The sequence below is a fragment of the Myotis nattereri genome, assembly GCF_964212035.1.
Source record: "Myotis nattereri genome assembly, chromosome: 18".
NCBI classification, from domain to species: domain Eukaryota; kingdom Metazoa; phylum Chordata; class Mammalia; order Chiroptera; family Vespertilionidae; genus Myotis; species Myotis nattereri.
Window position 1 is genome coordinate 15,697,406 of NC_138093.1, and position 17,317 is coordinate 15,714,722.

General features: G+C 56.3%; 2 protein-coding genes across 2 annotated transcripts in view; one reads left to right on the plus strand and one right to left on the minus strand.

The window, feature by feature from the left end:
* Window positions 1-796: 796 nt before the first annotated feature.
* On the minus strand, window positions 797-5,925 carry MEX3A (mex-3 RNA binding family member A; the record flags this gene model as incomplete). The annotated part of the gene is made up of 2 exons (XM_081112252.1): window positions 797-1,896; window positions 5,472-5,925. The coding sequence occupies 2 exons, from the start codon at window positions 5,923-5,925 to the stop codon at window positions 797-799; spliced, it is 1,554 nt and encodes a 517-aa protein (XP_080968378.1).
* A 682-nt stretch (window positions 5,926-6,607) lies between these two features.
* The window catches only part of LMNA (lamin A/C), a 46,073-nt gene continuing 35,363 nt past the window's right edge, over window positions 6,608-17,317 (plus strand). The window contains exon 1 of the mRNA XM_081112239.1: window positions 6,608-7,073. The gene's annotated coding sequence lies outside the window, so the exon portion shown is untranslated. The remainder of the gene's footprint in view (window positions 7,074-17,317) is intronic.

Sequence of the window (17,317 nt, forward strand, 5' to 3'; positions counted from 1 at the left end):
AGGGGGGAGAAGGGAAGAAACAGAAAGACGGGGTGGGAGTAAAGAGAGGAGCTGGGGAGAGAGCAAAGGAGAAAGGAGAACCCAAGGGGAGGAAGAATGGGAGGAGAGAGGAGGGAAAAGCTGGAGGGGGCAGCGGGAGCCTCATCCAGATTCTTCTAGCCCAACTTTGTGGAGACAGACAGGTCTGAGCCCTTAATTGATTGGCATGTTTCCCCACCCCCTACAGTCTACGCAGGCTTCTGAAAGGGCCCCAACCCCCTCCCATCTCGGAAACCTAGGAACAGATTCCCAAACAGGATATGGCAGTGGAGGGTCCAAAGGGTCATGCCAGGGGGTCAGAGGTCAGGACCAGAGGACTTGGGGATGGGAGAGAGCACCTCTATATACAGATGGTAATTCTCCCTCTCCCTTCCCCTCCCTCCATAGAGGAAGGGGTAGTATGACACACTCAGGGGAGGTGGACAAAGGGGGGTCAGGATGCCTTAGCTGCCACCGCTGGCAAAACAAAAGTTTCTCTTAGCTGCTTTCAGATTGAAGGGTGTGTTGAGGTATCAGAGTTGTAACTCTAGTAAAATTTCCAACCTGGCCCCCTCCCAACCTTGCAAGGATAGGGTGACCAGAGGGTCTCAAAGTGGCCCACCCTCCAGCCACCTCCCCTCCCCTCCCCGCTCCCCAGCCAGGATCTCTAATCACCTGGCCCCTCGAATTGCTGACTTCCAAAAGGCTCTGGTGGAAACCAGCTCCAGGGGCAGGCCCCTGGGAAGCGGCCCCCGGAGGCGGGGGCAGGGGAGGGGGCTTAGGAGAATATTCTGATGGCTTGCGTGGCTGTGATGTGGCAGACGGGACACTCGGGGTCCGTCCTCTCACAGATGCGTACTGCACACTCCATGCAGAACAGGTTGTGTCCACAGGGCACGAGGGCAGCAGTCACCTCGCTCTCAAAGCACACCATGCAATCCCGCCCGCCCCCGGGACTCCGCAGGCCTCCCCCCCCAAGTTTGGAGAAGCCCTGAAGTGGCTCTCCAGGCGGGCGTCTCGGGAGTCCCGCCAGCTCCGAGGTGGCAGGAGAGCGGTGCACTCCTGGGGGACCAGCGCGCGTCTTGGCAGAAGAGGAGGAGGAGGAGGAGGCCGAGGAGAAGAGCACGGAGGAGGGCGTGGCATTCTCCTGGCCTGCCCAGAGCGGGGGACTGGTCTCCGCCACCCCATAGTACACATCCTGCTTGCCCACGCCGTAGCCGGGAAACAGGTACCCGCTGTAGCCAAAGTCCCCGCCCTGCTCACCCAGGCGTGGGGTCTCAAAGCCCGAGTCCACGGCGCACTCGCCGATGCAGCCCAGGCTGTTCTGCCGGAAGGTGGAGAGGGGCTTGCAGGCGGGCGGGTGCACTCGCCAGGCCTCGGAATAGCGGCTGTCCAGCGCGGCGTCGGGGCTCCCTGCCAGGAAGTCATTTTCATTGTTGTACTCGAGGATCTTGCCGGTGCGCACCGCGATGTGCGTCTCGATCTCCTCCCGCGCGCGCTCCACGTTGCCTGGGGCACCCGTAATCTCGAACACCGGGTCACGGTCTCGGCTCGGCGTGATAATGTACGTGTTGGTCTGCTGCTGGATGCGCTTGATGGTGGCCCCCTTGGGGCCCACCACCAGCCCCACCACGCGGTAGGGCACCCGCACGCGAATGGTCACCTGGCCTGGCAGCGCAGGCGCCACGCCGAAGGCAGCACCCGACTTGTTGCGTGATGCTCGGATCATGGAGAAGTGCTCAGCCGCTGAGATGATTTCCCTTCGGGCTGTGGCCACGTCCTCCCGCCGCCCAGTCACCATGAACACTGGCTCCTCGCCCCGCACCGGGGTCTTGATGTAGGTGTTGGTCTTGGCCCTCAGAGCCTTAATCTTGCAGCCTGGGATAGGCAGGGAAGGGGACAGAGAAAGAAACTCACTGTACAAGATTTGTGCTGGGACCAATAAGCTCCGGACCCTTACTTCAGAGGCCCGCCCCCAGGAGCCTCTCAACTTACCCTTTGAACCCCGCCCCCCAAACCACCCTGATTTGAACAATCCACTCATCTCAGATCTACCCAAGGTCTCTATCAACCACATTTTTCAAAATGTAACAACTTTCCCTTGAATTCCATTCAGGACCTTCCAATTCATTTACTCCTGGAAACCCTGAAATAACCCTCCCAGAGAGCGGCTCACCTCAGACCTACAGACTAATTCCTCCCCAACCGTGAGCTGTTCTCTCAACTTCTCTCCTGATTCCTGGCTACTCACAAACTTCCAAATCACTTAATCTATCACACTGCCTTTCTATCCCCCCTCCCCCCAATCTGCCACGGACTCTGATTTGTCCACAGAACTCCAAATGCGCTCAGTAACCCCACAATCCACTCATCACTGGGCCTCCATTCATTAAAAGTGTCCTCCAACCTACCCAGGGGCCACCGACCCCCATCTGTTCTGTGATCCCCTCCCCCATGGCATCCACCCATTAGTGTCTCTCAGTGTCTCCAATTCGCAGCAGATTTGCAGCAACTAGTGGAGTATGGGAGGCTGGGAAGGGCCTGAGAATCGGTTTCAAGAGGGACAAGAGGAATATGAAGAGAAAGAAAATGTGCAAGGGACAGGACTGAACCCCACAGTCACTCCCGCCACCCTGTCCCCTAAGAGCAGGAGAGCTGAGATGGGCTCGGAGCTGACTAGAGTGAGGGAGGAGGTATTCTGGACCCTGATTTCCACTTCGAAGTAGGAGTGGGTTAAAGCTGGGAGGCTGGGGAGAGAGGCAGGAAAAGAAAGAAGAAATCGGAGACAAAGAGACAAAGAGGAGAAGGGGAAAGAGAAGAGTGAGCGAGGGTGGACGACAGCATCATCTCTAAAGGTTGCAGACCTCCATGGCCGCCTGGCCAAGCCTCTCTCCGCTCCCGAGTTCCCTCGCTCTGCACCCAGCTTCACAGAGACTCACGTCCTTTCTTGAAGCACACAGGCCACATGTGTGAGTTTGCACACATAAGGACCTGAGAGCCGTGAGGTACTGTGTGCTTTCTCTAAACAATACTTTCAGAACCTCTCATGCTCACAGGGATTCCCTGGCTCCGCTTCCCTCCATCCCACTCCTCCATCCCTATCACCCCCAGCATACGAACAGCACATTCCTCTGCACCCACAACTTTCACCCCATTCACAGAGAGAGACATTCACACCCCTCTTCAGGTACAGACTCACATTTCTTTCTCACTCCCCCACCACACTACCTATCCCCAAAACCAACACTAGTCGTTCCAGTTTTCTGGAACTACTGCCCCAACTCTCCGTCCACAGGCCTGAGGAGAGCCTATTATTATTATTATTATTATTATTATTATTATTATTATTGTTATTAGTCTCCTTCCTCCACTCCATATGGTTCCTTCAACCATAGCAGAGTGGTGTATGGGAGGGTAGAATGGGTTGGGGCAGCTCTCCTTACCTTCAAGAGACCTTAGAAGGGAGAACCTGCCCTCCCTTTTGTCCTCAGACTTCTCGGAAATTGAGAAGTCCTACCTGTTGTCGAGCTCACGTCCTTGCTGCTTTAATGCCAGTAAACAACTGTTCGTAAGGCACGGAGAGGGGAGGAACAGTGGCATTCCCTCTCACACAATGTCTACTCGCAAGGTGTCTGCTAGGCACCTGGGTTCTGGCTCTAACTTTTGGGTCCATAAACTTAAGTGAGCTAAATACCTTTGGGGGTTGGGGTGGGGTGAGGAGGACAGGCCAGGGCACGAGTACTTTAAGTACAAAAGCTAGCGGCTGGGGTGCAGAACTGGTGGTGGAACTGACCCTAGGTTTTTGCAAGCCTAAAGGAACACTTCTTGAAGGGAAGACCCTCTGGACTTCACCTTCCTAGAGGTCAAATATAGGGGCACTGACCCTGTAGCAGGAGAAGGGAGGTTAGACAAGAGGGAGGACTCCCATATACTTAAGGAATGAGGGGGAAGAGAGAAATCCCCCCTACTTTTATGAGAGACAGCTCCATCTGATGCGGAGGCAGAAGAGGAAAAATGACTCCATGAAATTCTGGGGCCTCCCAAGACCACCCTCCCACACAAGAAAGATATTAGTGTCCCCACCCAGTTCCAGGACTGTGGGTCCCTAGTTTCTGATAAGAGGAAATCCAACTTTTCAAACCAGAAATCTCAAGAGATGGAGTGGGGTGGGTGAGAATGAGGGTTGTGTAGGCCAGTGGCATCTTCCCCTCCTCCATTCTGGATCTCCGAGCAAAATCCCACCAAGCCCCAGCACTACAGGGGGATGAGGTGGGATGAGGAGCAGGGCCCCCTGGCTTCGCCTCCCCCCTTCCCCTGCCAGCAGCCGGCCTCCTCCCTCACTCCCCAGCCGGAATGCAGCTCCTCTATTGTTCCCTACTGTGGGACAGCTCCTCCCCTGCTCCTTCCCCACCCCCACCTCACCAGCCCAGCCTTGCAATTTCCAAATCCGACCCCCCCAACAACTCCCCTTTGGGAAACTAGGAGAGGGAAGGGTCCCCAAGATTCCGTCTGCTCAATCTGGACAGTCACCAACACTCCAACCCCCACCCGTCCAGGGATGCTGGAGTGGAGGAGGGTGTGGTATCAGACTGACTACACTGTATTAATTCTACATCCCTCCCCCAACGCACCCAGACACACGCCCTGCACCGAATCCCCAGGTGAAGCTTTCGCACCCCTCCCCCCAAGTATGTCCCCTACCGCCCTGTCCTACTCTGGCACCACCAGAGACCCCTGTCCAGGCCTCTGGCCCCTGGCCTAGGCTAGCCCAGAACAAAAGCCTGAGAGGGAGGAGGAGAGGGCCACACCAGGATGTGGCACTTCCTTGGAGGCGCCCCTTCCCAAACCCCACAGACCGTTCAACTTCGGTGTGTGGGTGACCACAGGCTCCCCTCCTCCCAGGAGCCCCCCTTCCCATCTTTCCCCCCAGGCTGGGACCCTCCCAGGAGCCACACCCCCTTCCATTCCTACACTTAGCCCAACAAAGAGACAGATACTCAGACTGGCTCCCCAGGCCAGGTCTCCCCCAAAGTGTGTAACTCCAGGCAGCTGGGGGTCCCAGGGGTACCCCCTCCCCAGTCCACTAGCAGATACCAGAGCAGTGGCTTCTGAGTAACTCTTTGCACATTCTGCCAGTTTTTCTGGCTTTGAGTGGACACCCCCTCCGGACAGACAGCCTCTCTAGGTTGGGAAACCAATCCCCTCCCTTTTCCCTCTCTCTTAAGAGAGGCTATTTCTTTGTCTAAGGGCCGGGCCCTGGGAGAGGAAGGGTCTGGAGAACAGTCCGACTGGGGGTACCAGGGAACTTTGTGGCACTAGGAAATCAGGGTTTGAGGAGGGCCCCCCTTTGTGGAGAAGGGACAGAGCCGGAGGTGGACGAGAGAGGAAATGAACTTTCCGCGCTAGGGATGGGGTGCCCCCCCCCCAGCTCCGCGATCGGGGCGCCCTCTTACCTTGCCTGCCCACGATCTCGGCCACGTGCTCGGAGGTGGGCACGGGTACACACTCGGTGGTGTTGCTGCTGCCCTTCAGGCGCAGCTCGGCCTCTTTGTAGAGAGCGCAGAGCTTGGCGTCGCTGGCCCCTTTGGGGGCGGTGGGGGGCTGAGGCGTCTGCGCTGCGGGGGCCGCCGTCGGGGCGGCCGGGGGCGCCGCGGGCGGCGGCGGCGGGGCCGGCTGCGGGGGAGCGGCCGGCTGTGCAGGGGCGCCGCCCCCCCCACCTCCCCCGTCCTCGCCCGCCGTGGGGGCGGGGGGCTCCCCCAAACCCAGGAGGCAGAGTTGATCGAGAGCCAGCTGAAGGGCGCGCTCGTCTTCCAGCAGCCCTCGGTCCTTAGCGCTTCCCCCGAAACATCCTAGTTCTCCAAAGCCCCCATTTCTTTCCATTATTCCAGATACCACTAGACTAGGCATGGCGAAACAAAAGCTGGGGGAGAGAGAGCGAGGGAGAGAGAGGTGGTGGAAGGGAAAAGAGTAGAGAGGAGGGGAGGGGAGAGGAGAGGAGGGGGTGCGTGGGGAGGGGGGAACAAAGAACTGGGGAGGGGGAAAGACGGCGAGATAGAAAGATAGACCCTCCCCCTAAGCCCCCCTCCCCAAACACCCTGTAACCCGACTCCCCTCGCCCCAGCCCCCGGGGTGGGGGTGGGGGGAAAGAGAAACAAAACCAAGAAAGCAGATCTCTTCTCCTCTCCGGGGGTGACGGGGGACCGGGGGCTGCGGGATCTCGGCCCCCCCCTCCCTCCTCGGACCCGGAGTCTCTAGACCCCGCCGTCCAGACGCCCCCCTCAGGCGCCCGCACCAAGCCCCAGTCTAGGAGTAGCACTCAGTGGCCCCCAATAGAGACCAGCCCCATCCAGCGCTCAAACTCTTTTGTTTTAAATGAACTGGATGGAGCAGCATGGAACTGACGGGAGGGGGGCGCGCCGGGGGCGCCGGGGGCATGCCGGGAGTTGTAGTTTCCCACCCTGGGGGGCGCGGGGACGCATTCCTTGACCCGAGGAGGTGCGGGGTGCGCCGTAGGTCTTTACCCGCGGCGCGGAGGCGAAGCTGGGGGTGGGGTGAAAGTCGAGGTCCCTAATTTTTTCGCGGGCGAGGGGAGAGGAGTCGGGGTACAGAAACGGAAGGGTTGGAAAAAGACTCAGGGAGCGCGCCCCCCTCCCAAGCCTGGCTCCCACGCGGTCCCGGCAGGTCTCGGGTCCCTCTTTCTCATGGTAATGAGGGGGGGTGGGGGACGAGAGGGCGGGGAGCGGTCCGGCTAGGTCACTGCGGCTCTCCTCTCCCCTCGCCCCCTCCCTGCCGCTCCCGCTCCGCTCCCCCGCCCGCTCCTCCTGTGCATCCAGCTCGGGGCCGCGGGGAGGTTCTCCGCAGAGCAGACAAAGCCCGCAGCTGCGATGCGGGGACAGCCCGGCTCAGGGCACCGCGGGGGCCGGAATGGGGCGCCGGGCTGGAGTGTGGGGCCCCCAGGCAAAAGACGGGGTGCCCTCCTACCCAAGCGGCAAGCCCTCCCCCCTCATACCCAACCGCCCCCCAGTCTCGGAGATCTGAGAGGCATCGACTGGGAGGTGAGTTAGTTCATGGCCTTCGGATCATTGGAGGGGAGCCTGGAGGGCTTTGGGGTTAGGGGGTGCGGAGGGTGAGGGGGTGGAGGGAGAGGAGAGATGTGGGGGGTGGGGTGGGGGTGGGGGCAGAGAGCGGGGAGGCAGAGTCCGTCTTAAAGGCATGAGGTGACTGGACAGTTTTCGGGTGAGAGTCATGAGCTCTGGGTGCCGCCGAAGGAGGGAGAGAGGGGATGGACTGTGGCCCAGACTTCCTTCAGGCCTGGGCCGTGCAGCAGCTTGGAGGGAGCTGTTGCTTATCCTCCTCCATCATTCCGCCCGGCTCTTCCGCATTGAAAACTCACTTCGTTCCTTTGACGCCGGGAATTTGGTGAAAGTGAAAATAAGTTTTTAAGGCATGAATTGGGCACTCGGGTACTTTTAGAGAGAGTTTGGGGGAGTGGAAGGATAATGCACTCTTTGCTTCTCTCCTTACCCTGCACCGGCAGCATCTCTTTTGCACTCTTATGCCTGGTCTTTCTAAAGAGGAGGAAGGATGGCACTGCAGCACGAGGGCGTGAGGTCAGACTTTAAGTAGAACTTCCCAAAGTAGTTTTATAAGAATGGGTGGGTGAGCTGCAAGAGTAGGTGTCCTTTTCTGGGGCACCTTGGAAACCAGAAGTCTGAACTAGTTTGTGAGGTGAAGTCCTGCTGGAGGACAGATGAGCTCTTGGTAGACCTGGCACTGTGAGGCCCTGAGGGGGGGCTGAGCCAAACCCAGTTCCCTAAAATGCACACCAGTGGGAGAGAGGGGGGGGACTCTGGAGAGGTTAGGGACTGACGCTGTGCGGGGCCCTTGCTCCTCTGCTAAGCAGAAGATTCAGGCACAGGAGCCATGACTGAGGAACCCCTGGGAAACCCTGGAGTTGGGGAGGGGTGCCCCCTGGATCAGGGACTTAACAGGAGATTAACAACAAACCTTACCGTGGAGTTGGGTGCCGCTCGGGAGAGCAAGAGTGGGAGAGGAAGAAATGCAGAGGTAAGGCCCCGTGGAAGTTGCCTGTTCTCTACTCTTGTCCCCTCTCTGCCCCCAAGAGCCTGGATTAGGGGCGCCGTGGCACTGGGGACCTGGGGCTTTCGTTGGGTAGAGGGTTCCCACTCTGCGGACCAGGTGACAGTTTTTCACGTTAATAGGATAGCAGACAGTTGCGTGGGACGTATTGTATGCCAGACATTTTTGTCACCAGCTGGTCTGAGCGTTCCTGCCCTCCCCCCCCCCCCAATTGAGATTGCGCCGTAGACACCCACCATTGAGTTGGCCCTGCTTCCACTTTCCTCCCCACTAAGCTAATTAAAGGAGGAGGTTAATGACCAAAGAAGCCTTGGGGATTTGGCCAGGGAGAAAAACAAAGGACAGAAACTGGTGTGTATGTGTGAGGAGGGGGACAGCTGCTGAATGGGAAAGGGTAGACAAAGGGGTGGGGTAGGGGAGACGGTGGCCCCTGCCGGACTCACTTCACTGTCCAACAAGGACAAACCAGCCCCTGGGTGTGTTAATGCTCCATACGCCCACCCCCAGGGGTCCTGCTGAGACTCCAGGCAGATCTCCACGGTGGGAGAGGCACCTGTGGACCCGGGCCCTGCAGGGCAGAACAGGTGTGAGTGCACTTGGGTCTATGGCACGGGTGTACACACAGGAGTGTGTGCCTGCAGATGGCCTGGGGCATGTCCATCCGCACTGGGGACCCGCCACCCGAGTGTCCATGAAGCAGAGGAGCCTAAGGATGGGCCCCTTGAGGAGCCAAGTTCCAGGGTGGGGCTCCGATGAGCCCTTCCCTTGCTTTCAGAGGCTGGTGGCCTCCTTGGTTCAGGGAACTCCCCTCCTCCACTGACCCTCATGTCGGCCAAGCTAGGTTTCTCTCCAAGGCCAACCTAGAATTATGACAATAAGGGCCCCAAACTTAGCAATAGATGGCTTTGCCCACCCCACCCTGCCACTCACTCTCTGCCTTATGACCAGAAAAGTGTGTAGGTGGCATCTCTCTCCCCTTGAGGACCTTCGAGAATAGGACTGTATCTCTCATCTTTGTCATTGTCGCCCACCTTGGCCCCCCAGTGCCCAGCCAGCACAGGGCCCTGCCTAAAACAGAAGCAGGCGTGTGTTGAGTATAACGGCATATTTGAAGCTTCATGGTGTAAGGGGAAGGAGCAGGCCTCGGAAGCCAAACTACTGCCTCTTAGTTCTGCTCCTTGGGCATTTCTTTGCTGCTGAGCCTCAATTTCCTCATCTCTAAGATGGAAATAATAAGCCAAGCTCCTGGCACCTTGCCTGGCTCCTCTTAGGTGCTCATTCGGTGTTACTTTCCTGGCCCTGCCTGTCCTCCCCTTGCCGTTGACTTTGGCCAGACTTAGGTCTTTGTTAATTAAATTTAATTCATTTATTCAGCTCTTACAATGAATTCATTTATTGAACTCTTAGGATGTGCCAGGCACTGGAGATCCTGACCCACTGTGAATCACTTGAAGTCAGTTCTAGATCTAGACTTGCAGAAATAAGATCATCCCAAACAAAGAGCAGATAATTCCAAAAATAATTCCTGTTGAGCACTGGAATGCAGGCAAACTCTGTCTCTAACACACACACACACACACACACACACACACACACACACATCAGGCTCCTGGCCTTAGGCCTGAGGAACAAAGGGCCCTGTGGAGTTGTGGGGTTGGCTGTATGTGTAGTGTGTGTTCATGTGCAAGTGTGTGTGTGTGTGTGTGTGTGTGTGTGTGTATGCTCGCGTGTGTGTATACGTGTGTAGACAGGCCTGGCTGCAGGACAGGAAAGGTGACCCAGTTGAGATGGGTGGCCCAAGGTTCATGTGGAGGCTGGAAGACAAGAATGGGGGGGGGAGGGGATTTGTGTGTGTGTAGATCTGTGTATCTTTCTTTTCTGAGCAAACCTGGGCACCTGTTATCACTGTCTACACACCAAGTCCCAAGGGAAGGGGGATACACCTAATACCTGCCCCTCCCTGCCCCTAGGGAGGGAGGAGGACACCCCCCCAGGCTGCCCTAGCTAGCTGGCCGGCCCTTATAGAGGTTATCGGACCCATCTCCCTGCTCTTCTCAGAATGCCTTCTCCATCTGTCCTCGTCAGGTGGGTCTCTTCTCCTATGCTTTATGGGACTTCTATTTTCTTTTTTAAAAATACCCCTCCCTCAGGGGAAGTCCCCCTTGTTATGTAAACACCAGCCAGTTTTCTGTCTGTTGCTGGAACACACTCAGCTCATTAATTTCAATCAATGAGAACAAACGTACTGGGGAGAACTTTGCAGGTCGCTCAAAAGAAACATCAGGCTTGATCTCTGCCCTCAGCAGGACACGGAAACTAGTCCGCATGACCCAGGAACGTGGACAAATAGGAGTAAATGTGAGGGCAAGACAGTCTTTGGGAGTTGGAGGGACACAGAGTTTAGAGGAGAGAGGAGGTCGCTGCGGGTCCTTCTGTTCTGGGCCCGATCTCCAAGGGCTTGGAAGCCCAGCCTGAGGTTTGGACCTGGACAGAGAAACACCTCTGCTCCTGGGACCACCACCCCAGCACCCCCCTTCTAGGTCTTCTGCACTCTCTGATTTCCCCGGGGAGAGCAGCTCAGAGGGGTTGGGGCAGAACTGGGGTCCCCCAGGACAGCTGGCTGACAGGGCCCCTCTGGGACTCAGCGCCAGACCCAGGCGTCCTGGAGGCGGTGATACCGGAGCTGTGACAGTTGGTCCCCAGATTCCTCACCCGGTGGCGCCGGCTCTGGTTTCGTGCTGGGGTGAGGGGCAGGGTTTCTGGTGCCAGCCAGAGCTGAGTGCTCTCTTGGGGCGGGGAGGGGAGGGCAGTACACATCCCCTTAGTAGGTTGTGGAGGGGTTTTTCTAGTGCCCCCTCTGGGCCAGGCACTATGCTGGGTACTAGCAGGGGATACTGGAGTATGAGGCACAATGAGGCACAGATGAATTAAACAGACTGTCCTCGGTGGAAATGGAGTGGACGGGTGAATTAACAGGTTCGCCAATAATCCAATGGCCTTGTTTTATAGAGGAGACCGAGGCACAGAGAACCCAGGTCCTGTGACTTTCTTGTGCCTTCTGTTCCAGCACGCTTCCTTTTTCAGGAAAAGAAAGAGGAAGTCAGAGAGAGGGATGGGAAGGGGCTTGCCATCGCCGGAGTGCCTATGGATTGCCAGGCTCTCTTGATTTCATTTGATCCTCTTCACACCTCTGTGAGGCTGGACTTGCCATCTCTCCTTCACACCAGGGACCTACAGCTCAAAAAGATTAAGTAACTTGCTCAGGCCACACAGGTGGTCAGTGGACACTCCAGTGTTCAAAGCCAGACCTGTCTGACCCAGAGCCTAGAACCCCGGAGGTAAACAGTGACACCCAGCGAGTTTTTGGAGGCTGAGAAGGAGTCATCCCTAAAGCGGGAGCCATTTGGAATGGCTTCCTGGATGCAGTAGATCTGGAGTCCTTGACGGATGAACGAGGCTTATTCGAAGGGAAAGAATGAGAGGGATGTCTAGAGGTTGATGCCAGAGGTTCCCTGGGAAACTTGCTGGTTGGGCAGGTGGCCAGCTTGCCTGGGTGGATCCTGGGGGGTCAGGGACAGTCAGAGGAAAAGCGCCTTTGAACCTTGGCCACGAGGGGGCGCTGCAGGCCAACGACTGGGAGCAGCTCCAGTGGGCTCTGATACTAGGGCCCAGATGTTTCTTTCCTGCCCAGCTAGGTCTCCAGGCCCAGCCCTGCCTCCTCGGGTGTCATCTCAAGCTCCCACCTTGCCCTTTTCTGGCAGGACATCCAACACATGGGAGGCAATAAGAGGCTACCAGGACCCAAACCCCGGTGGCCGATACCTAGCTGTCCCCATGGTTCACCTGAGCCCCCTCCCGCCGCTTAGGACTGGCTTCGTGTCCAGGGGAGAAACTGTACAGCGGACAGGGCTAAGGAAACAAGCACCAAGTCCAACTGACCTGGGTCCGGGAGGGGAATTCTAATAACACCTACGTGCGACGCAGTTAAAATAAATACAGGGTGCCCCCCAAAATGTATACACACTTTAACAGCTGATAGCTCAGTTTTGAAAATGAAGTATAGCCGAAACCGGTTTGGCTCAGTGGATAGAGCGTCGGCCTGCGGACTGAGAGGTCCCAGGTTCGATTCCGGTCAAGGGCATGTACCTCCGTTGCGGGCACATCCCCAGTAGGAGATGTGCAGGAGGCGGCTGATCGATGATTCTCTCTCATCGATGTTTCTAACTCTCTATCTCTCTCCCTTCCTCTCTGTAAAAAATCAATAAAATATATTTAAAAAAAAAAAAAAAAAAGAAAATGAAGTATAGTTTAATAAACACTGCCTTTGTAAATATTCAAAGTGTGTGTACACATTTTGGGGGGGGACAACCTATGTATATATCGGTCATTTGCTGTGTCAGACACTGTTCTAAGCACTGGACGTAACGCCATTGAACAAGACAGACAGTCTTTACTGCCCCAGAGCTGACAGTCTGTAGGGACAGGGGGGAGGCAGACAGTAAAGAAGTAGAGCATATAAGCTCTGGTGGTGCTAATCGCTCTGAAGGAAAATAAAGCAGGCTATGGGGATGGGAAGGTCTGAGGTGAGGAATGGAGAAAGGATGGCCGCATTGGGAGAATTTAACTGGACGTCTACAGGGCACAGGGCTCGGCACCGTGTTGGCTGTTGTCACTATTCTGTTGTGCCCTTGGCTTCTGCCCTGTTCTGTGGCCACGTGCGCCCCTTCCTCTGGCCCAATTTTCTCCACGTTTTTCCCAGTGGCCCCCACAGGAAAAGCAGGTGCTTCCATTTTCCTGGCTTGGAACCAGGAGCCCCGAGCTGTTAGTCCTGGCACTGCCAACACGGTCCATACCTGCTCCTCCCCCAGGTTCCCCTGCTTCTGGAAAGGACCCCCACCCACATGGTAGCTCAAGCCAGAAATCTGGAGCCATCTGTGATTCCTGCCTTTTCCCAAACTTCCTCCCGTCCAGTCCATCAATCAGTCCTCTCAACTGCACCTCAAAACATTCCCCAAATCCACTAATTTCTCGCCTCCACTGCTGCCCCCCTGACCCGAGGTACCATCATCTGCCTGCAGTAGTCTCTCCCTCCTCTGCTCTTGTCTCCCCTGCCCCTACCAATCCATTCTCCACACAGTGGCCAGAGAGATCACTTAAAAAAAAAATGACCATGGAACTCTTATTTAAAACCTTGTAGTAGCTCCCCATTGCCATTAGATTCAAGACCGAACTTCATGTGTTTTTTAAATTTTTAAATTAATTTTACAGAGAGAGAGAGATACACAAAGAGAAACACTGATTTGTCGTTCCACTTATGTATGCATTCGTTGGTTGATTCTTGCATGTGCCCTGACCGGGGATCAAACCTGCAACCTTGGTGTATTGGGACGATGCTCTAACCTACCGGGCTACCTGGTCAGGGCCTTCCTGTGGTTTAGGACATCCTTCATGTTCTGGCTCCGGCACACCTGTCCAGCTGACCCTGCCCCTCCCCTCCCAGCCTCCACTGCAGCCACATGCATCTTCTCTCCGAGCCCTGAGCACACCATGGGAATAAAGTACACCGGGGCCTGGAACTGGATACAAGAGGTAATGGGAGGTGCTAGGGAGGTAATGAGTGTGGAGGGCAGCCTAACCTCTGACCCTCCGGTTCCTGGGAAGGGACCTTGTACGAGGATGTTGGAGCTAGAAAGTGCCCTGGAGACCCTCTGGCTCAAGCCACCCTGTATGCAGTGGTGAGCTCTTGTTTAACTTGAAATCAGCCACGATGAGGGAATTCACACCAGAGAAACTGGAAGCTGCCATAAAGCAGGGCTCCCCCTGGCCCCCAGGTTATTAAATATGCACAAACATGCACGCCACTGTTCCACACACCCCTGCCCCCACTTTACGGAAGGGGAAAGATGTGGAGTGACTTGTTCAGTATCACATGGTAATTTTCTTCCTTGTATTCATTCAATTCACTGTTCACTCAAAAATTTTTATTGAGTGTCTCCCCTATGATAGGCGTTAGAGCAGTGGTTCTCAACCTGTGGGTCGCGACCCCTTTGGCGGTCAAACGACCCTTTCACAGGGGTCGCCTAAGACCACCCTGCATATCAGATATTTACATGACGATTCATAGTAGTAGCAACATGACAGTTATGAAGTAGCAACGGAAATAATTTTATGGTTGGGTCACCACATGAGGAACGGTATTTAAAGGGCCAGAAGGTTGAGAACCGCTGGGTTAGAGAGACACTTCCCTGGTCCCGGGGGAGCTTCCAGGCTGGTGTCACTTGCAGAACACGTAAACTGCTTGGACAGCGCTGTGGGCTAAGTGCTTGCAAAAGGCAGGCACCGGAGGCCACGGCGTCGAAGGCCGTGGTCAAGGTGGCCTCTCGGAGGACATGACTCCTAAGCTCAGCTCTGAAGGCTGAGTAGGAGATAGCCAAGACGAGTGGGGCAGAGAGGGTTCTCGGCAGAGGCAAGAGCACCTGCAAAGGCCTAGGGGTCTGGCAGGAGCACTGACCTGTGCGTAGACACGCTTTTGCCCTCTCTGGGGAATACGATGTGCACGACTCCCTTTGCCTGCCGTGATTCAGGGAAGGCGTTCACAGGCTTAGAGATCCCTTCTGAGCCATCAGTCAGAAGTCCTCCCCGTGAGTGGGCACCGTCACTGGGTTCCTGCTGTGTGTGAGCTCAGACTGGGTGCTGGAGAGAGGAGGAACACTACGTGCCAGGCTGTCTGGTGCCCAGGCTGCCCCGGGCCCCTCATTGCCAGTTTTCTAGAAGTGCCTCCATGCCCTTCCAGGTGGGTGACTCTACGTGTCTCTCAGGCAGCCTTCGCAGGTTTCTAAAGGCCTGTTGGTCGGCCCAAGCCCTGACATCAGACCTGCGTGAGGGACGACCTACGCCCTGTGTTTCTGTGCCCCTCCTGCCCACGCTGACCAAGGCTCTTCAGAGCAGGGGCTATGTCCAGTCTCAGTTCTTCTCTCACTTGACCTCTGACCCTGCTGTTCCCTCCTTCCTTCTCCAAACTCCCCTCCCCAGCATTTCCTCTATCTCCCTGGGTGCTCCTTTTCATTCTCCTCGGCCCTTCTCTCTTCTGTCCACACGGCCAAGGGTGCCCAAGGCCGCCGTTTGCTCCGCCTGGAATGGGCCTCCTTTCCCCAGGCTGCAGGGGCGCGGCCGCCCTCCGGACCTGGGTGCAGGCGGTGGTGCTGCCGCCGCCTGCCCCTGTGCAAATGAATGTCTCTGAACCTGTTTCCCCATTAATAAAATGAAGATAATAGTAGCAATTACCTCATGGGATTGTTGTGTGATTAGTGGAAAGAGGTGTGTGAAGGACGGATATAACATCTAGAGTACACAGAAAGTGCTCAATAAATGTTTTTGTTATTGAGGACTTAGTCATCCCTTCCTCCGGGAGGCCTGCTCCAAAACCACGGCCAGGGTCCGGTGTCTGGCCTCTGCCCCCGGCATCCTGAGCCGCCCCGCCCCGCTGGAGGCACTCATTGTACTATAATTGAATGGCTTGCTTCAGGAGGACGGGAACCATTTTGGCACCCAGATGGTAACTACCTGTGAGCGGCTGGAGGAACAAATGGTGTAGGTGATGGCCTCCCCCGAGAGGACAGGGAGCCCGGACCTGCTGCCGCTCCGGACAAGCCTGGGCACAGCCGCCCGTAAGAAGGCGGGGCTGGTTCCGCCCAGGACGGCAGGTGGCGCCAGTGCCCGCGGGTCGCAGCCAGTGGCCACCTCCCTTGCCCTTGCTGGTCTCACATCTCAGAGCCGAGCCATCGACTGGGCCAGGCTGGGCAGCAGGGGTGATGCATGCTCACTGCTCAGGCACAGGTGGTTGCCTAGAGGGTGCCCGGCTAACTCGGCAGGGAAGGGAGTACGGGGCCCCTGGCTGCGGGGCTGGGGCCCAGGCCCTGGAAGGGGGGTAGGTTGACAGTATCTTGGGGACCTGAGATGAGAGGCGGTTCAATCAATGAGTCAAAAGCTGAGATCTAGGAACCAGACACTGTGGTGAAACCAATCAGCAGGAAAGGAAGGGGAAGCCCTGTTTCTATGACAATGGTAGTGTTTGTGGCAAGCTGGGGACTCCTGAGTCGCCAGGGCCTGTGAAACCGTGATTCACCACAGGAAAGGGAAGGCTGTGGACGGGGTGCTGGGGACCGGATGCCCTGTGGCTCCTGCAACCCCAGCCCACAGGCCTGTGCTCTACCAGGTGCTAAGAGGGGAACTGAGCCCTCTGCTCCCACTGCACATGCACATCTGACTTCTTGCTCACACGGCCTGTGGAGTTACTGTTACTCTTTTTTTTTAACTTTTTGAAATATATATATTTAAAAAACATTTTTATTGATTTCAGAGAGTAAGGGATAGAAACATCAATGATGAAGAAGAATCATTGATCAGCTGCCTCCTGCACGCCCCGACTGGGGATCGAGCCTGAAGCTCAAGCATGTGCCCTGATCGGGAATCAAACTATGACCTGGTTCATAGATGGATGTTCAACCACTGAGCCACCCAGCCAGGCTCACCCATTTTATAGAAGAGGAAACCGTTAGCCTCGCCCAGATGACACAGGTAGGACAGGACCTGAGTGGCAGAGCCAGGATTAGAACCCAGGCTAGGCTGGCTGTAACCATGCTTGTGAAGACCCAGGAAGCCGGAAAGTAAGAACAGGAGCATGGACGTTAGGTTGTGGCTAAGACTCTGGAGGAGATGGGAAGGGGTCCTCCATCTGCCCAGCCTCCATACCTGCCCTGCCTGCCCTGTGTGCCCAACGCTGATAGGGAGGGAGGCTGGCAAATGGATGGCCTGACATGGGCCAGAAATTGGGTCCACCCCCCCCCCACTCTCTTCCAATTCTGTGTGTGTGTGTGTGTGTGTGTGTGTGTGGTTAATCCTTACCCAAGGATTTTTTCCCCCATTGATTTTTAGAGAGAGCGGAAGGGAAGGAGGAAGGGGAGAAAGAGAGAGAGAAACATTGCTATGAGAGAGAGACATCAGTTGGTTGCCTCCCACACATGCCCTGACTGGGCTGGGAATCGAACTTGCGACCCATAATGGATCCAAGGTGACACAACCAACAAGTGGTAGAGCTGGCTTTGAAGTCCACACTCAGGGTACATGCTCTTGACTGGGAATCGAACCTGAGACCCTTCAGTGCATTGGCTGACGCTATAACCACTAGCCAGAGTGTGTC